This window comes from Pygocentrus nattereri, chromosome 1 (assembly GCF_015220715.1).
Source record: "Pygocentrus nattereri isolate fPygNat1 chromosome 1, fPygNat1.pri, whole genome shotgun sequence".
NCBI lineage: Eukaryota > Metazoa > Chordata > Actinopteri > Characiformes > Serrasalmidae > Pygocentrus > Pygocentrus nattereri.
The window spans coordinates 18516422-18537780 of NC_051211.1; the positions used below are offsets into that span (position 1 = coordinate 18516422).

The 21359-nt window shown below is 40.0% G+C and overlaps 1 protein-coding gene and 1 non-coding gene across 2 annotated transcripts; both read right to left on the bottom strand.

Annotated features, from left to right (window-relative positions):
- Positions 1-1643: 1643 nt before the first annotated feature.
- On the bottom strand, positions 1644-21254 carry plbd1 (phospholipase B domain containing 1). Its single transcript, XM_017716038.2, has 11 exons — positions 20888-21254; positions 15639-15861; positions 14775-14858; positions 12363-12504; positions 10784-10924; positions 9136-9274; positions 8328-8528; positions 7316-7456; positions 6708-6893; positions 4586-4692; positions 1644-2511 (listed from the first exon to the last, which is right to left on the bottom strand). Exons 1-11 carry the CDS (start codon positions 20958-20960, stop codon positions 2335-2337), a joined length of 1614 nt encoding a protein of 537 aa, XP_017571527.1. The 5' UTR covers positions 20961-21254; the 3' UTR covers positions 1644-2334.
- trnar-ccu lies at positions 21203-21275 on the bottom strand. The gene has a single exon. It is a non-coding gene; the product is annotated as a tRNA-Arg (tRNA).
- Positions 21276-21359: the final 84 nt, after the last annotated feature.

Here is a 21359-nt window from a genome sequence, read left to right on the forward strand (position 1 = left end):
GAAGTCTGTGGGAAGGAAAAAGTGTGGCAGAAAACGCTGCACAACGAGAAGAGGTGACCGGTCCCTGAGGAAGACTGTGGAGAAGGGCCGATTCCAGACCTTGGGGGACCTGCGGAAGCAGTGGACTGAGTCTGGAGTGGAAACAGGTGCCGCATTCCCCAGGTCAAGCCACTTTTGAACCAGAAACAGCGGCAGAAGCGCCTGACCTGGGCTAAAGGGAAGCAGCACTGGACTGTTGCTCCGTGGTCCAAAGTACTTTTTTCGGATGAAAGCAAATTTTGCATGTCATTCGGAAATCAAGGTGCCAGAGTCTGGAGGAAGACTGGGGAGAAGGAAATGCCAAAATGCCTGAAGGCCAATGTCAAGTACCCACAGTCAGTGATGGTCTGGGGTGCCATGTCAGCTGCTGGTGTTGGTCCACTGTGTTTTATCAAGGGCAGGGTCAATGCAGCTAGCTATCAGGAGATTTTGGAGCACTTCATGATTCCATCTGCTGAAAAGCTTGGAGATGAATATTTCATTTTTCAGCACGACCTGGCACCTGCTCACAGTGCCAAAACCACTGGTAAATGGTTTACTGACCATGGTATTACTGTGCTCAATTGGCCTGCCAACTCTCCTGACCTGAACCCAATAGAGAATCTGTGGGATATTGTGAAGAGAAAGTTGAGAGACGCAAGACCCAACACTCTGGATGAGCTTAAGGCCGCTATCGAAGCATCCTGGGCCTCCATAACACCTCAGCAGTGCCACAGGCTGATTGCCTCCATGCCATGCTGCATTGAAGCAGTCATTTCTGCAAAAGGATTCCCGACCAAGTATTGAGTGCATAACTGAACATAATTATTTGAAGGTTGACTTTTTTGTATTAAAAACACTTTTCTTTTATTGGTCGGATGAAATATGCTAATTTTTTGAGATTTGAGATTTTTGTTTTTTCCTTTTTGCCAAAATCATCAATATTAAAAAAATAAAAGGCTTGAACAACTTCAGTTGTGTGTAATGAATCTAACATATATATAAGTCTAATGTTAATCAGTACATTACAGAAAATAATGAACTTTATCACAATATGCTAATTTTTTGAGAAGGACCTGTATATCCACCAATTTACAGCAGTTTAGTCCCTACCAAACTGTCACCAATGCCCTCCTAACCATTTGCATTGAAAGAGGCATTTCAGGCTGAATTGCCTTTTTAAAGAGGCAAATTTAAGCCAACCACAACAGAGACCAGAGAACACATATGGCAACAAGAACAATAAAAGACAGAGGTTGAAAAAAGGTGATATGAAAATGACTATATATCAATAATTTAGCATTTTTGCAAAAATCAGGATAAATTTGGATAATGGAACTTAAATAATTTTAGATCATTTCTGTTGGTTCATTCATCGTAAAATAACAGAAGGCAAAAGGGTAACTAGTGGTGAAATTATGCAAAAAAAAACACAACAACTAATTAAACTTTTAAAGCAGTTCTGCAAAGCAAGCTCAAAGTCCTTCCCCCCATTGATATCAAATTATAGGAAATGTTGATGGAGGTTATTTCACTAAAACTTGAAACAAATTGAAAGTGCAATGACTTTCACACGTGTTTGACATGTTGGTTATTTTTGCTCTGTAAATAAACAAAATAATGAATTACACTTGTTCTCTGTCCATTTTATTTTTAAATATCTAAAAGAATTCACACTGACAAATATTCAATAACACAGGGGACAAATACCTTTTCATAGGATAGTCACAAGCACCAAAGTCCTACTAATCAATACTGAACATAAAGCATCAACCAGCGTGTTGGGAATAGTTTAATTGTATATGAAAGAAACATACAACAAATACAGCATATCCTATGTAATTGAGCGCACATTGTGTAAAATATTGATTAACTTTGGTTTAAACTACAGGCCTGAGAACAAGAGATATTTTGGGTTGTTGCAGCATTGTCTCAGTAAATCATAAAATGTATAAACTGTCAAAACAAGAGCAAACAAAACATTCAGTGTGTATCCACATTAAAAGACATGAGCCTGGCTGTACCTTAACAGAAGACTCAAGAACTCTAAAACAAAAGGCACTTAAGAACATAAGGCAAAGAAGGTTTCTAGATAATGACATCAGATCATACTTGAAATGTTCCACAAAGATGCCCAGTTATTAAAAAAAAACACTGTATCCAGAAAGTCACTATATCCAGCAGTTCTGAACTTTGTGGTGCTTAAAGGTGATTAAGTGTTGAAGCGAGACCTCAGTGTGTCTGGAGAAATGTTACTGATTTAACAAACAGGTGGTACCCAATATCTCCCAGAGGAAAACCCCCACCAGAGGCAGCTCATGGATTGAAGAGCACAGGCTGCATGGTGATGAAAGTGTAATTGTAGACACTTGGAAGACCCTGGTGAGCTGTACTGTTAAACCGATCCCATGAGAATGGAGGCAGACCACCTTCTGTGGTTGGACCATTCAGAGCCTCAGATACAAACTTCTGCCCCTTCAGGAAATCGGTCACCTAGAGACAGAGACAGAGAAATACATAAATCAGACACAGAGAATGAGGGAATGAAAGAAAGAAAGAAAGAAAGAAAGAAAGAAAGAAAGAAGCAAATAGAAAAAAAAGGAGAAAAACAACAAACAAACCAACAAAAGAGGAACACAGTGGGAAAGAAAGAGCCAGAGAGAGAAAGAAAAAATGTAGAGAAACAAAAAAGGCAGACAGAGGGACACAAAAGAAGCAAAAAGGGGAGAGAGAGAAATACAAAAATCAGACACAGAATAGAGAGCAGTTATAAAACTGTAATAATTCACTTAATAAAACACACATTTTTAAACCAGTCTCACTCTCTTACAGTGAAAAATTCTCCTTTTCATATAAACCTCATGTTCTACACTGTGTGCATAATTATTAGGCAAGTGAGTATTTTGACCATATTATCATTTTTAGGCATATTTTCTAACTCCAAGCTGGATAAACTTGAATGCTTAATGGATTTAAGCATAGCAGGTGATGTGTATCTGTGTAATGAGGGAGGGTGTGGCCTAAGGAGGTCAACACCCTATATCAAGGTGCATAATTATTAGGCAGCTTTTTTCTTTAGGCAAAATGGGCCAAAAAAGAGATTGAACTGACTCTGAAAAAGTTAAAAATGACCAAAAGTCTCTCAGAGGAATGCAGCACTCTTGAAATTGCTAAGATATTGGGGCGGGATCACAGAACCATCAAACATTTTGTTGCAAATATTCAACAGGGTCGCAAGCAACGTGCTGAGAAAAAAAGACGCAAATTAACTGCCAAGGATTTGAGAAGAATCAAGCGTGAAGCTACCAGGAACCCATTCTCTTCCAGTTCTGTCATATTCCAGAACTGCAGCCTAGCTGGAGTATCAAGAAGTACAAGATGTTCAGCGCTCGGAGACGTGGCCAAGGTAAGGAAGGCTGAAACCCGACCACCACCGAACAAGACACATAAGCTGAAGTGTTTAGACTGGTCCAAGAAGAATCTGAAGACAGATTTTTCAAAGGTTTTATGGACTGATTAAATGAGAGTGACTCTTGATGGACCAGATGGATGGACCCATGGCTGGATCAGTAACGGGACAGAGCTCCACTTCAAGTCAGACGCCAGCAAGGTGGAGGTGGGGTACTGGTATGGGCTGGTATTATTAAAGATGAGTTGGTTGGACCTTTTCGGGTTGAAGATGGGCTCAAAATCAACTCCCAAGCCTACTGCCAGTTTTTATCGAATCTGCATCTTTCAAAAAGACAATGATTTTTATGCAGAACAATGCTCCATCACATGCATCCAAGTACTCCTCTGCATGGCTCGCCAGTAAAGGCATTAAAGATGAAAAATTAAACATGGCCCCCTTCCTCACCTGACCTGAGCCCAATTGAGAACTTGTGGGTAATTCTTAAACGGGAGATTTATAGTGAAGGAAAACAGTACACCTCTCTGAACAGGGTCTGGGAGGCTGTGGTTGCTGCTGCACAAAAAGTTGATCGTCAACAGAACAAGAAACTGACAGACTCCATGAATGGAAGGCTTATCACTGTTATTGAAAAGGTCACTATTTTTTTTTTTTTATTTCTCAGAAATGTTCATTGGAAAGCTTTAAATTGTTTGTTTATAATTCTCACTTGAACAGATGAAAATAAAAAAAGTGAGATGGGAAAATGTGTTTTTCTTGTGGCTGCGTAATAATTCTGCACCATTATAGTTGCCCAATAAATGTGCACATATAGATATTCTCCTAAGAAAGCCAAAACTTCACTTTTACTTTCTTAAACATTCATGTTTGAGGTTTATTAACATTTTGGATTAACCGAGAGCACTGTAGTTGGTCATTAATAAAAACAATCCTCAAAAATAAGACTTGCCTAATAATTGTGCACACAGTGTATATATTAGAGAAGTCTGTGATACAAATACACAGATGAACTCACCTCAGTATGTACTGAACTAATTTAATACTGAAATTATGCAAGTGTAATGTGTAATAAAAACAGGACACACAGACAGTGACTTGAATGTGAGACAGCACAGGCTGAAGGAGAGTGCAGAAGGGCGGGAGACGGAGGGATGTTACCTTGGTGTCATAGCAACCACCAGGAGACGCATGCTCTTCACGCAGGTCATTACGGCAGCAGATGGATTTGCAGGGGTTACCCTCTGAATATGGGTCATTCTTATAATCTGTAAAACAACAGTGCAGAGGTCATGAATGAAACCTTTCAGGAACAAAACAGATGTCAAAACAGGTCTCTAAGGGGATATCAGTAATAGAAGAGAGAATAAGACAACAAATTTAACTTCAATTTTAGGTTTCTCCTTAATGTTTCCACCCAGAGTTTTCAAAAAAGTAGTTGTTTATTGATGGACAAAAATGAAGATAAAATTCAGACTTCAAGAAAGCCTCTACTACAGATTTTAGCTATGCAGCATATAGCATATACAGCATATACAGGCAGTGTGCAAAATACCACCTGGTATTTGGGGGGGTTCCATGTTGGCTGGCTACCCCAGCGTCGGATGGCTGCTAACTCACTCACCACAGAGGCACTGATGATGGCTTCAATGGCAATGAAATGTTTGCTCCACAATTCTTCAGTAAATGCTGTTTTTAGTTTGGTAATGTGCCCTTTGTCAAATTAATTGAGATCTTCCACATCTTGGAAGATATTAGTCTTAGATATTTCTCAACCAAACAATTCACTCTTTCCACCAAAGTCTTAGAAAACTTGGCAAGTGTGAAAGATTTACAAATATGCTATGGCATATTGTGAAAATTTTCAGAGGTATCCTGGGTAAAGTTTTTGTTAGTAGTAGTATCTATGAAAGACCAACAGAGTGAACCAATGTGGTACAGTGCCACTCTGAAGTAGACCGGTGCTGTATCTCCAGTCAGTTAAGAATATTTAAGACAGAAATTCACCACTTAGGGTTGAAGCCATAAGCCAGATATGAGTGCTACATTGCAAGTTCACTAAATTATTCCACAAAGCTTCAGTGCTAGAGGGTAGCATCACACAGCATAGTTCAGTTCAGTTCCCCCCAGTCAGCACATAAGGATCAGATGAGCATAGTAAACTATAGACTGATATTCTCCCTGAATCATGAAAAATACTTTAACAGTGGATGATGTAGAACTTCAGAAATTAAATGCTTTTAAAAATAACCAACACAAATGCTTATTTTTACCTGTTCTGCCTGTCTTATATTTCGTTACATATTAAAGTCACTGCTGCAGATGCGAGAGTCGGACGTTTACACTGAGGTGATGCACAGTTGGAAGTGAGTGTGAGCCAACCACACTGTGAGTAAACAGATAAAATGTACAGCGCAGTACGATGCCTACTAAAGGATTCCTTTTTGGTCAAAATGCTGCCCAGAGAGACGGATGCCTTTAAAGGCAGCTGCCTTAAGAATGGAACGCACTAAATATTTTTGCCAAATAGCCCTAATATGGAATAAACAGCTGAAGACAGACTAAACACTACAGGTAAGAAGGATATTCACTATTTAGTATGTAGTTACGTTTAGTTAATCTCTGATGAACAGCTTGGCAAAGAACTAACAGGCTACTCTAAGAATATTCAGTATTATGCTTTAGATTTGAGTAGTTGTGAAGTTTTCAAATGCAAAACTACAATGTATAGAGTAACATACCAAAAAACCTGGATTAAAAAAAAAAAAAAAAAAAAAAAAATATTCAAATTACCAACAACTTATGCATGTAACTAAAACACTCTTCACCTTGAGCTAAACCTTTAAACATCTAAACTTCTTCTGAGCTGTTTTGGATGTAGCCTTATGCTAGTTTTCACTCAAAATTTAAAATATATTTGTTATATTAGTGTATTAGTTTCAAGAGTAATGTTGATGCTGGAACAAAAAAAAAAACATGCAAATCCATGGCTTTTTAGAGCTTCTGTAAGATGTTATAATAGTAAATAATAGTAAAATTGGACACATTTGGCATTACGGGAGGCAAACAGAGGTTTATTTACCCAATTCCTGACCAATAAACCAACACTCATCTGTATTATATGGTGGACTTTAGCCAATGCAATGTGAAACCAAACCAACCATCTGAAAAAGATATGTTATGACTCAAACTTTGGAGCGGACTTTAGCAAACGAACTGTGTGAAAGCAGCCTAAGACTGACATCTCAGCATTAGACATTAATGTTAATGTTACTGTGGTTACCATTGTATCTCATGATGTGTTTGAGAGAGGCCAGGTCTGTCACGCTTCCCTGATCCCTGCGGAAAATCTTGGCTCTGGGACAAAGATCATAGGAGAAATCATTTCCATAGTCCTTCCACATCTGTTCATAGCCACTCAGAGAGTAGATCCTCCGATGGAACGGCACATTGTAGGATGGCCAGTAACCTGGAGTCAACAAGATAGCATTTTAGGAACACACAGTGCAATTTAACTGCAAGCGGTGCTAACCACTACTTCAGCCCCAATATTGCACTACTTCTGCATGTGTATACGGCATGTTGTATGGATTTTATTTTCAGTTTATATGCACTTTTTCTTCATCATTTTCAACCTCACCTTATCACTTAGAATTAAACAGACTTTTTTGTTACTCTGCCCTAAATCTTTGATATGTAAATGATCTCTGTTCTGATTGGCCTTATTTAAAAAGCAATCAAGACTGAAATGTTACGTGAGGCAGTGAGGAGCGAGACAGAGTGAATGGTATAGTTTGAAATTAACAATATGTACATACTACATTAAACTCAAAGTAGCAGAGAAAAACTGGTTTTATGATGCGTGTCAAAAGTACTTTGAGAGAACTTTACCTCTGCGCAGTGCCTGTGTCTGGTCTGAATATTCCACCAGGCCAGGGATTTGCTCCACTATAATTAAAGCGCCATCATCAATACTGGAGCCCAGAGTAACTTTACTTGTGTCCAGCACCATGTACTGGTTATTATATGTGCCTGAGAGTAAAAAGAAACAAAACCGTCATTGTCACAGACCTTGACATTTCACTACTACTACTGCTGCTGCTACTGCTACTACCACCACCAACTACTACCACCAGCAACAGCTACATCCACCTACTACCATCACCATGACCATACTACAACCCCCACCTACCAACCACTTTCACAATCACCAACTACCACCTACAACTATTACCACCAAAACCTACTACTAGCACCATGACTAACACCAATGCCAACTACAACTTCTACCACTACCAACCAAAAACACCTACTACTACTACTACCCACTACTATCAAAATTACCCCTACTTCAAACTACTACTACTACTACTACTACTACTACTACTACTAATAATAATAATAATAATAATAATCATAATAAACAATAAATCTTTATCTATACAATGTATAATATAAAAATTGATCCAATATGTTTGTCATGGGCTGCACAAATGTGTTTTCTAACTGTATTTTAAACACTTATTAAGCTTGTATCTCTAATGCTATTCAACAAGCTACATAAGACAAGGATCTTCCAACAGCTGAGTGAAGTGGTGTGGACAGGCTATAAAGCTTTCCCAAAAAAAAGGCAAAATATACTATAGCTAGGCCATTTGGTGTATTAAAGCTCAGAAAAATTAGGGATTTCAAATGTTGTAGAACTGTAATCAAATCCTAACCTGTACACACAGATGTATGCATAGGTTTGAACATACCTGGTTGTTAACGTTTGTTACTTTCACTTAGAAAAACAAAACATATCAATTAACCAGGGATGGCCAAACTTTTGCATTTGACTGGAAACGATAATCAGATAAACTGTTTAACTATATAACTGCCAGTTAAATAGGCATTTTCTCACCAGAGTTAAACCTGCCAAAGATCTTAGCCCACTCCAGGCCGTTGTGGGCGAGCGCATGGGCCAGTCGGACCCTCTGCCAGGAAAACAGGCTGGCAGGGGTGACGTAGCTGTACAGAGAGGAGTTGAAGATGTTGTTAGTGGTCTGCGTCATCATCAAGCCACTGCCCAGCAGATAGAAATCATCCAGAGACACCAGAAAACCTGAAGGACATCAAATACAAAACTATATGACTACACGTCAGATTGGGAGTGTGTGTGTGCATGTGGCATCCACAATTTTTATTTTTTTGTTAATCTAATCTACTTAAAATGACTAAAAACTCTAATTTTATGATTGTAGGAAGCCTCAGCTATTAAAGTTCTTTTTAATAGTGAAAAATGGCACCTTAAAGTGGCAAATAAATGCGCTTCATCATGAGCTGGTATAGACTGCTGAAGTAGAGCATCACTATTAGTTCGCATTATCCTTTACACATTTTTCCACTTCATGTCACTAGACTACAGAATTTCAGCATGAGTTTATTTCAGGCCTACTGGAGACAAAGTATCAGAAAAAAAAAAATGTAACCTCACTCAGCCTTAGCTTTAGTAGGGTTAGTAACCCAACTGACTGCAACAGGTGTGGCAGAATAGAGAAAACATCGATACATGCAGGAGAAATCTACAGGTTTATCACGCTAAAGTAATTACATATAAATCAAACACAGGGTACATACAGGGTATAAACATATTATATGCTGAATAATTATGCATGTGTGTGTGCACATGCATAGGCATGTTTCTGCATGGGTCATGCTTCTGCACGCACCAGGATAACTGCTAAAGGAGAGTTTCCCTGTATGAGGTTCACTCAGTTTGAAGTCCCAGTGTTTGAAGATGCGCAGAGTGGCAGCGTAGGTGTACCAGCTGGAGTGAGCAAACAGCACGTTCTCATAACCTGGCAACATCTGCAACACACACACACACACACACACACACACACACAATGTACAGTTGTTATCAAAATCAAGTTCTCAAGCAAGCACAACACACTAGCCGAGTGTTCTAGATACATTTGAGGGGGAAAAAATGTATCTTGTTTGTAGTGTGCTTTATGTTAATTATAATATTAGTTTGCCTGTATGTAAAATTTTAGCTCTGTTTATTTGAACTGGCTTATTGGTTGGTTTCTGGCCAGTTACATCGAGCCTCAGGAACTACTCTTGATAATGACCATCTGGCTAACACCACCCCATTTAACTCTGGGTTAGATTTGGTGTCCTTGATATATTCTGATACTTTAAATTAAAAGAAAAATTAGGACTGTAAAACAATTAGTCATGATGAATCATATTACTTTGTGCAGTTAACTGAGTAAAGAAAGATTTTGTTCTATTTACAATTTAAAAGCAGTGCATTCTGTAGGAGCTCTCTGAGTGGACAAAGTAAGCAAAAAATGTATTTCTACCTTCAATAACTTTAAGCTCACATGAACTGAACATGAAAATCATGTTAAAGCAAATTGAACATAAAAACTGAGTGAATGCAGGTTCAAGTTATCAGTGATGTTCAGTCAGAACAACAGTAGCTCTTTTCCTCTAGTCCACCACGACTGTAAACTGCAAATGGAGATCTGGCTTGGATAGATATCAGGTAAGGATACATATTCACTGTGTTCAGCCTCCAAGTGATAGAGTAAATCATTGGGATTCAAAGCTTCGCTTGAAAACACCTCTGAGCAAACAGGACAGCAGCTACTCATTTTTTCAGTGTGCCTATTCCAATATTACAAATATACAAAATGTGGTGGTGGTGTGCATTGTTCTGGTAAAAGTGGATCAGACACAGTAGTGAGATGCTGGAGTTTTTAAACACCTCAGTGTCACTGCTGGACTGGGAATAGTGCACCAACAAAAAAATATCCAGCCAGAAGTGACCATTAACGAAAGACTAGAGGATGACCAACACACAATCTGTGCAGCATCTAAAACGTCGACCAATGTGTGTCTATTAGAGGGGACAGTGAGTGGACACAGTGTTTTAAAACTCCATCAACACTGCGGTGTCTGATCCACTCATACCGGTGAAACACACACTAACACACCACCACCGTGTCAGCATTACTGCAGTGCTGACTATAATCAACTTCCCACTGACGAACAGAATGAAAGGGTGTTAAAGAAACAGATGGACTACTGTCTGTATTTGTAGAATTAAAAGTGCACCCATATAGCCATTTGAGCTGATAAAATGGACACAAGAAGGTGTACTTAACAAAGCAGCTGGTCGGTGTATTAAAAAAAAGGCACTTCAACCAATCTGAGATGAGGTGTAGCCTAAAACATGCTGATGTGAATACTTTGAGGCATTGTTGTCACTGAGAGTCAGCATTGTGTGTAAAACTGGTTTTAATACTTTGGACCCTCATGATCACTCGTCAGCTGACTTGCTGTCATGGTTCTAAAGTGCAGTTGTACCTTAATGAGAGCGGAGCAGTGACCCATGGGTGGCTCCTTATAGTATTTGAGATTCACTTCAGCTCCAGATACCAGTGCAGGGATCAGGTCCAGCAGATCTCCCACAGCATTCAGAAACTGCACCTCAAACCGAGACAGCGGCTACAGGGAGACAAGGAGGGACGATTACAACTACACTTCAGGCCATATGGGGTTACAGTGCTCAGTAAAGTGTTCTGTAATGCTTAACTACTGTGAGATTTTACGGAGGAATAATGTTAATGCTGTTACTACTCTCTTCTCATTTACACAAACATGCTTTCAACGCAACTACCCTATATGCACGTTTACATGTCTTATGTGAAGGTTTGGGTAGTTAGATTCCATGTTTCATGTATTTTCGCTTTGAAAAATCAATTCACACGTCCTCTAGAGGGAGCACGTCGAACAATTTAACATTAAATTTAGCTACAAAGCAAACAGACAGCTAGAGAGCAAGACAGCAACAAACGAACAACAAAGAAATCATTTATCGCAATTATTCACAAGACAATTAATTGTCAGCTGAAATTTCATGATGGTGACAGGCCTAGTAGGTTACCTGCAAGGTTATCCAGCATGTACACGTTTTAAGTCAGCCCAGCAAAATGTTCTCAACCCAGCCCAGCAAAATGTTTGAGCGCTCCTGGAGAAAACACATTTAGCTGTCCTCTACAGAGAACACACTTCTGCACATTTAAGCACAGAACTGCTGTTTATTTGCTTTTAACAATGGAGTGAATGAGAGGGGGAAAAACTAAAGTGGCCTTTAATAGTCTATGATGTATTTTTTCACAATATGTTTTTCACAAAAAAAACTTGTGAGCACACTGTGGAGAACATGTTAATTTGACTTGGAGTCATGTAATGTGACCGAGGGTGTAAAAAACTTGGCACAGATCTATATAAGATTTATTTCTACCATTGAAAATTATGATAACAAAACAAACTTGTAAGTTCAGGACAATAGAAATTGAGTGATTTCGTATAATTTAACCACGGCACCAAAAGGTTTTAGAGCATTATAAAATGGCTAGAAAGAATAAAGACCTTCTAAAATAGTCAAAGGATATGTGGCAATACAGAGCAATATGAACGGTTATTATTAAACCTTATTAAAAATAAAACCTCTCAGATATTTGCTGTGAAGGAAATATTGTGCTAGAAAAAAATTATAGAAGTTATAAATAATCAATCCCTTCACTACCTCTGATTTTCATATTTGTGTCTTCCTTTATAGGTTCATCTTTGCAGATCTTTCAGAATTTTAAGTCGTTGTTTGCTTCTCATTTATATCATATCTTTATAGATATGCTTTTCATCATGAACATTTATTGTTTTACACCCAATCAACTGACAGGTTCTATGAACCATGGAATGCCTCCAAACATGGTGCCATACAAAATGCTTTATTGTATTGATATTTTTTAAGCAATGTTTCCAATAGTGCATTTAAATTATTAATATATTACATGTTTGACTGTATGGCATCCTGTAAATGTATCGCCGCAACAATTATATACTTTATGACCGTTCTCCATCCACATTCTCTTCCTCTCACCTTCCTCCCCACGCGTTTAGCCCAGTCAGCTACACCGGCCTGCAGCCCGTCCATCTGAGCCAAGATGAGGCCGGTGTGGCTCCACAGAGGATCACTGCTCTTATTCAGCTTCACCTGCTGCCGAGCCCATTCATCCTGCTTACTAAACACAAAAAACATACAGTGAAAACTAAAGATAACCCTAGAAGATTGAGTAGTAGATACCAGAGACTAGAAATACAATTGGGTAATAAAGCAAATAAAGACTAGGGACTTTATTTTATTCTTCGATAGTTAAATAGGAAATTCCAATTCCAACAATTCAATTATTGACATTACCAACTTGGATTACTTTACAGTGGTGGAAACCAAGTGTCGTGGTGTCTCCACTGCAAATTTAGCCATTTTATTTACAATCCAAAACCACCAGTAAACCTAGATTTACCCTCCCAGTTTTTATGTGTCATGTTGACAATGGATAAATAGTGATGACATTGAAAAATGTCTTCTCTGGGGACTATTTTGCCTTACAACAAACTGCATGTAACTCCCCACAATGAATGCAAAAAAAAAACCCCACATGTTTCTGCCCAAAATCTAGTCTCCAATCTATTATAAAATAAAGTCACAGCTACAGTCAGCCGCTTCAGCAATGGAGGAACGGAACATGGCCCATTCTGAGTCAATGTCCCCCACCTCCCCCGATATCTGGTCAAAGTTCTGATGGAGGTGTGAGTTGAAGATCAATCTAACAGGTTCTTCTGCTAGACGTTCCCAGCAAACCCTCACTATACGTTTGGGCTTGCCTGGTCTGACCAGCATCTTCCCCCACCACCTGATCCAACTCACCACCAGGTGGTGATCAGTTGACAGCTCAGCTCCTCTCTTTACCCGAGTGTCCAAAACACAAAGTCAATCATTGAACTGCGGCCTAGGGTGTACTGGTGCCATGTGCACTTATGGACATCCTTGTGTTCAAACATGGTGTTCATGATGGACAAACTGTGGTTTGCGCAGAAGTCCAAAAACTGAACACCACTCGGGTTCAGATCAGAGAGGCCATTCCTCCCAATCACACCCCTCCAGGTCTCACTGTCATTGCCCACGTGAGCGTTGAAGTCCCCCAGTAGGACAATAGAGTCTCCAGGAGGAGCACTTTCAAGCACCCTTCCCAAGGACTCTAAGAAGGCTGGGTACTCTGAACTGCTGTTCGGTGCATAAGCACAGACAACAGTCAGGACCCGTTCCCCAACCCGAAGGCGTAGGGAAGCTACCCTCTCGTCCACCGGAGAAAACCCCAACATACAGGCACCGAGTCGAGGGGCTATGAGAAAGCCCACACCTGCCCGCCGCCTCTCACCATGGGCAACTCCAGAAAAGAATAAAGTCCAGCCCCTCTCAAGGAGATTGGACCCAGAGCCCAAGCTGTGTGTTGAGGTGAGCCCGACTATATCTAGCCGGTATCTCTCAACCTCGCGTACCAACTCAGGCTCCTTCCCCGCCAGTGAGGTAATGATCCAAGTTCTAAAAGCCAGTTTCAGCAATCAAGGATCAGAACGCCAAGGCCCACGCCTTCGGACACTGCCCGATCCACAACGCACCGAACCCCTACTACTGCCCCTCCCATTGGTGGTGGGTCGATGGGAGGGGGGACTCATGTAACTCCTTCGGGCTGGGCCCGGCCGGGCACCATGAGTAAATGCCCGGCCACCAGACGCTCGCTGGCGAGCCCCTCCCCTAGGCCTGGCTCCAGGGTGGGGCCCCGGTAACCCTGTTCCGGGCAGGGTACACAAGTCCTGTTTTTGTGTGTTCATATGGGTTATTATGGATCACACTTTGTCTGACCTGTCACCTAGAACCAGTTTGCCATGGGAGACCCTACCAGGAGCTTTTGCTCCAGACAACATAGCTCCTAAGATCATTCAAGCACGCAAACCCCTCCACCACGATAAGGTGGTGATCCATGGAGAGGTAAGAGAACATTAATTCCACAAATGATAGGCTGGTGAAAGTTCTTTGGCGCTCATAAAAAAAGTAGGTCAGTCCACGACCCCTATTCTGTAGTCTATGTAAAAGTGAAACCAGTGTAGTGTCTCACATTAAAAGATTTGAGTTAGCTAGGTTATTTAAGCCCAAAATCCCCACATCTCTGAAAATTTGTGTTTCTCTTTGTGAAACACACTTGATTTGACTCATCTGCTATTTAGCAAGGCCGTCATGAGTCGAATCCAGAGTGGTAGAAGAGGAAAAAACAGTAATCTCTGCAGAGCTGTGGCCTTCAAGGAATCCAGTTTGACATAATTTGCTAGAGTGACCAACTGGAGCAGAGACAACTGAGAAGAAGATTTTGTAATCCAGATTTTCTAGTCAATAATCTATTATCGACTGCTCTGTGGGGTCCGGTGGAGAGATTTTGAGACGAAACACACTTACGTCATGAACTTCTTCACTGCCAACAGAACTTTTTGCTCTGTTATAATTTGTGGATACATGTTGGTGAAGTGGTCATACATCTGCCTGCAGACAAAAAAAAACAACAAAAAAAAACAAAACAATTACACCATCACATTGTAGCTAGGGCACAGATTCCTTAATGCTCTCAGTAAGTCCCTCTCGCACACATGAAGTGGGAAATTCAGAAAATTCAATAACATTCGAATTGGCTCCCCTAATTAGCTCAGATTAGCAGCAGAGGACAGGAAGTTTTAATTTTTTTTCACTTTATTTTGAATTTTTACCTTCTGAACCTGAAAATTAACGACCTGAACTATACACCACAATATCAGATGATACTAATAATTAGCATCAACAAAGTTAAAGGCCCACTTGCTTCCTGAGTGCTGCAATTCTATGCTATATGAGAGTCTTACAAACCAAAAACAGCTTGTTTTGAATGGACTGTTCTGCTGTTTTATCTTACACAGCACTGTGTAAATGGTAACCAGGCAGAAATTACAATATCAGAAATGAAACTTCAATCTACTGAGTTTAAAACTGTTCAAGACTGAAGCACCTACAAAATGACACACACTGTAATTAGCGCTGTTAAAAAAACTGAAAAGCAAGTGTCACTTAAACGCCACTGTATGGAATATAAAGTCATAAATATAATGCTAGTCATATATAAAAGTGAAAATCAATATCACAGTGTGAAACAGAACTGGTTTACCTGTATAAACGATATATTGCACAGTACAAGCCTATTCTGTGGAGTAATCTTTGGGTAAGGGTGTTTAAGATTAATGAATGACACAGTGAGCACAAGTGTGTTTTTACAAACTGTGTGTGTCCACTTACCGGGCAGTAAGAAACCCCTCCAAATACCCAGCCAGGAAATAGGTGACATCATCTGGCTCTGGAGTCTCTCCGTACCCTGCGCGGATCTCCAGCACTCCCCATCCCGTGGAGGAGAATGAGTCGTTATAGTAACCATAAGCATCGCCTGCTTTATCCAGCACACCCTCTTTCAGGGACACGGACTTATGCGTTGAGTCCCAATAGACAGTGGCCTTCAGTACCCCTGAGCGAGGAACGCAATAAGAGACCTAGAACTCTCATTAAAGTTTCAGACAGGAGGCAGTGCAACTGAATGGCTAGTGAAAAAGCAGACCTGAGCAATTATCACTGCAATAATACCGTCACATGGCACCATCTTACTCGCACTGAGGTGATTGTCAATTGTGTCATTAAATTGAGTGCACATGTTCAGCAGTCCATGAGTCAGACAATGAAACAGTCAGCCTTTACTGTAGAATTTGGGGGAAACAAAAAAAAAAAACAACAAAAACCCCCCCCCACAAACATGAGCAAGTTTGCGCTCAAAGGAATGCACAGATGTTATCATGTGATATCATGATTCACTGCATACCTGGCTCTCAAACTGGGGCAAACAGTTCCTCCACAGTTGCACAAACTCAGCAAATTTGACCAGCAGCAAGAGCAACAGGAAATTATTCAACACTCCTGTGTTGCCAAATTATATAACACTGTTTTTAAAAGTGGCTGGATACAGCCATTTTATTTAACCTCCAAAAGCACTGGTGAACTACACATATCTTGAGTTTTTATATGTGATGCTGGTGGTAAAATAGTGATCAATCTAAAAACCAAAAGGGGTTTATTGGGTGCTATTTTGCCTCACAACTTCCCACATGTACCCATCAGCCATGAATAGATTTTAACTGGCTTATATCTTGTTGAATGTGTCCAAACACACACGGTCAGGCCAGGTGGACATGCAAAATTGCCTCTAGGAGTGAATGTGTATGTGAATGTATATGTCTGTCTGTCTGCCCTACAGTGGACTTATCCACTGTAGTACAACTTCTGCCTTATGATCGCTGGGATATGCTCCAGCACCCCCTGCCACCTAGAAGGATAAGCGGTTTAGAAAATGTGTGTCGACTGATTTTCACATCACCATTTATCAACTTCTGTTTGCCATTTACAATTAAACAGGCTATGTTTGTTACTGTGCCTTACAGTGAATGAGGTGTGTGGATTAGCACTGTACATATTACATTCAGCTCTTATTTCCTAAAAAATGTTCTGCAAAACTATGGTAAAAAACATCAGGCATTGAGCAAGAGTGGTGGAATATAGGTCAGTTAAACTCCTTAGATGTCTGGTTTCTGTCACCACCACTGACTTGGTTACTTTTCCTAAAATGGTGCATTTCACATCAAACTGGTACTGCCATACCACACCATTGCCAGTAATGCACTGCACTTTGTCAAACCTCAATGCACTGGCCTCATGAGTGGGTGCAGGTATTTGCATTTACACATAAAACGTTATTCGCTGCACTGCAGAGCTGTCTGCAAAATCACTGTAGAACCTGCAAGAAATAGAGGACACAATCACTAAACCTATGTTTGGAGAAATAAGATCAGCATTTGATGAAAAGAACACCATGCTAACCGTTAAGCATGGGTACATACTGGCTTCATAGCTGGCTACAAACAACATTTGCAAGCTGCAATGTGTCAAATAAATGCCTGTGTTGATAAGTACTGACTTAGAGTGTCTAAACATTTTTACATGCCACAATTACTAGTTTTTACTCAGTTTTCCTCTGTAAGTAATTGTGCATGAACATTTGCAGAAAATGTCATTTTTTTTAAAGTTGTTTTCCTTTTCACTTCAGAAAAATGTAATTTAGCCAGAGGATGCCCAAGCCTGGGTTCGATTCCCCGGCCGGGTGACCGGGGTCCTCTCTGTGTTTTGAGTTTGCATGTTCTCCCCGTGTCTGCGTGGGTTTCCTCCGGGTTCTCCGGTTTCCTCCCACGGACATGCAGCCAGGCCAATTGGACATGCTACATTGTGTGTGCATGACTGTTCCATGTCTGTCTGTCTGCCCTGCGATGGACTGGCAACCTTTGGGAGAAGTGGCTTAGAAAATGGATGGATGGATGGATGCCCAAACATCTACATAAAACTATGTAGCCAAAACTCATCCCCTTTTTGTATATGGAAAGGAATTCATGCCAAACTGGAAAGCAGTCATTATAGTGGACAAACGTGAAATGAAATGCATACATGACATTACTTTTTCAAAGGGACATGCAGAATTTATGCCAAAAAGAAAAATAAACCCTCTATTGTTTTCACGTCCTTTGAGCCTTTTAATGAATGCATCAGGGTTTGCATTTTTTTAAAAAATGCAGAATTGATGAAAGAAATGAATACAATCCACCTTAAAATGTAGCCTAACAGAGGCATGACCATGTTGCTTTCCACTGTGCAATACTTAAAACAATGTTAAGTATTAAAACAATGTTAAGTCAATGTAGTGGATCTTCTCATCTTGACACATTTTCTGTACGTATGCTTTGCATTTCACAGTTTTGGCTGCATTTCAATGAGGCAAATACATTTAAAATACAAAAAAAAAAAAAAAAGTCATGATGTGAAAACAACGCAGAGGTTTTGCTTTTCATTTTGGTATATATTCCGCAAGGTAATGATCTTACGCTGTATGTCACTTATGATTGCATCATTTCAGTAAGGAAAATCTAAAGTACTGCATGTAGGAAAGCAACACAGCTGTGCCCTTGTTACATTTTAAAGTGGATTGTACTCAACTCTAACATGAATTCAACTGGTTTTCAGTAAAGAGGACAATCAACGTGATAAAAATTTTGCTTTTCATATTGACACATATTCTGCGTGTCACTATGGAAAAGTAATGTCTTGAGTACTTTGCAATTCATGTTTTTCCAATGTAGTGAAACAATGTCATTTAAGCCTTTGTTGGTCAGTCAACACACGGCTATTCTGGGTCATTCGTTGTACGTTTGCAGCCCAAATGTAGGGCTTTCACACTAAAAAGGGTCTATAAATGGTCGTATAACTGCCTTGCTGCTGGTCACATGGCTGACCACATACCTTAGTAATAGGTTATTATAGGAAGCTGACCACCGCAAAAAAGAGCTCTGCCTATGCGCTTTTGTATCAGAATCCTAAATGTCCCACATCACTGTGTATTTTTTTAAATGTTATATATACTGGAGTGTTTGAATTAATGGAAAATTCTGCTCAGCAAATTTTTAGAACTTGACCACATTTCTAACAGACATACTTCCTTTTCTGATATAGAACAAATGTGGTTCCCCTTTTGCATTAGTAATGAACAATGCACTCTAAATGAGCAATTTTTTCTCCATGCTGAGAGAGGAACTGTTATGAGGATGTAAAATGACATTTAAAAGACGCACAAGAAAACAGACATCTAGGGCTTAAAAATTAACCATTTTATACTGAAACTGCAACTGAAAGGGGGCAACTTTTCCACAAGACCCGCTATTTTAATTATAGTCTATGCTGTCAAAGGCGTCTTAACAAGTAACCAATTCCTTTAGGCTTACCGTGTGCTAGAAAAGCTGGACGTTCTGCTATTCTTGGCCATGAAAGAGGCCTGGACATCAATTTATAGAAAACAACTGCAATTTTAATCACGGTCACAATGCTGGTCAGAAGTGTCACAATTAGATCATTCAGCCCTATACAAAGCATGTCTTGCTCAATATCTAGAATTATTATAGTCACAAACGAAATTATTTCACTCAATTTTGTGGAGAATAAAAGACTCCTCTGCACCTTTAAAGTGAACCTGAAATACAAATCAACCATTTCTACCCTGTTTCTTTTATGTTCCTAGTAATACGATCAGATGTACCATGCCTAATATGATTTAAAAGACAAACTTCTTGTTTCCCCATAATCTTGTACCGGACCTGCACTGATGTACTGATTTCAGCTGGAACTACTTCATGGAAGTACTATGGAAACAAAATTAGTTATGATTTCTTCATAACTTCATAAATTTTTTTCATAACTCCAGGCCAATATTCCCACACCACCCACCCTTTTTCAGGGGACTTTTTTTATCTTTTTCTTTTCACTTTTAATGTCACAACTCACAATCATTTATTAATGATCAAATAGATACAAGGTGATATGGTATCACAACCCCCCCAACCCCTCTCCAAATACCACCCCCATTTCGAGTGAAACAAAAAAAAAGTAACAGAAGTAAAGAGAAAGGATGAAATATTATTATTATGATTATTATTATTGACACTCAACAATGGATAAACTGGACAGACAAACACAAACACTGATGCTGGCTAAACATGCTGTGTTGTGCGAAGTTTGAGAACCCAATTTTTGAACTAAATTTTTCAGATTTATTTTTTAGCACATGAAAAGGCAAGATAGGGTGAATCCTCGCCATCAAAGAAGCTAAAACACGAAGAAGCAAAACGAAAGCGGGACAGGTGATGGCAGAAAACCTGACGACCGCTGTAGGTTCTACTACACGTCTGGAAAGGGAGAGGTGAGGGAGGAGTATCCAGCTGGTTGCAATCTGCAACTTCACCGCTAGAGGCCACATAACATCGTCTCATGGCACCTTTCAGGTTTATAAAACCAACTCACAGAAAACTATTACACAAAAAAATGTTAGAAATACTTAACCTTCTTTAAGGATTTTTTTTTCAATCAATTCATGAAGAAACGATACAGACAGGGTGTTGGAAGGCAAAATTCCCAAGAAAACTTTCAGAATTCCCACTAATTTAACAAGACCAGCACTACACGTAGAAGCTTCGAAGATACTTAGGTTTACAGATCAATCTAGATAGTAAATCTAATGACTATAGGTGTGTTGTAGCATCGTGGCACCTGGTTCCTATCACCACCACCGAAAAAGCACAGAAAAGACCAGGGGAGCTACTCGAACTTCTACAGGAGCCGCTGCAGTATCAGCACTTTTACCTCGGGCACTTTCCTTTACTCTGCCCGAGTGTGACCGCTGAGCATAGACAGGAATGTTTGGCTAAATCGGTTTAGCATTCATCTTAAATCAGCTCTGCTGGCGAAGCGAAAAGGTCTTTATGTGTGGACGGACCCACATTTTCACCCACCACCGATTAGACATCTTGTTTTTTCACAGCTAGTCCAGAAGCTCAGGCACCGTCTTCAGACAAGCCTAAACACGGGCTTAGCGCAATGAAGGATACATAAAGTAGCTAAAAGCAGCTTACCTTCAGCTCTCACCACGGCTCCGGATAATGTAACACAGGCGAACATAAAAACAGATATCTTCATGCCTGCCATTGTTTTAATGTCACAGACAGGACGTACTTCACTCCTGCATTGAGGCTGTTCAAAAACAAGGAGCAGAACTGAAACTGGTTTAGGAAAATCCCTGCCTGTGGAGCAGCTCCCTCGCCACCGAGGCTTGATGACTTTCGCCGATTAGCTCATTAATGTGGTTAATGTGTAGGCAGTGCGTCCTGTTTTAGCGGTGACACAAAACATAAATGACAAAAAAAACAAAAGCAGGTCGAAAAGCTATTCACCCCAGATGGGACTCGAACCCACAATCCCTGGCTTAGGAGGCCAGTGCCTTATCCATTAGGCCACTGGGGCGGCGTTCTAAGCGACCGTGGGCGGGGCGTTTATAAAACGACTAGACCTCCTCGATGCCGATACGTCACTTTCATATTAGTAATT

Coding starts and splice junctions, on each gene's coding strand:
- plbd1 (XM_017716038.2), bottom strand. CDS start 20,960: ATGGCAGGCATGAAGATATCTGTTTTTATGTTCGCCTGTGTTACATTA. Junction 15,862..20,887: donor AGCCGTGGTGAGAGCTGAAG/GTAAGCTGCTTT, acceptor TTCCTCGCTCAG/GGGTACTGAAGGCCACTGTC. Junction 8,529..9,135: donor CTCCTTTAGCAGTTATCCTG/GTGCGTGCAGAA, acceptor GATGTCCTTCAG/GTTTTCTGGTGTCTCTGGAT.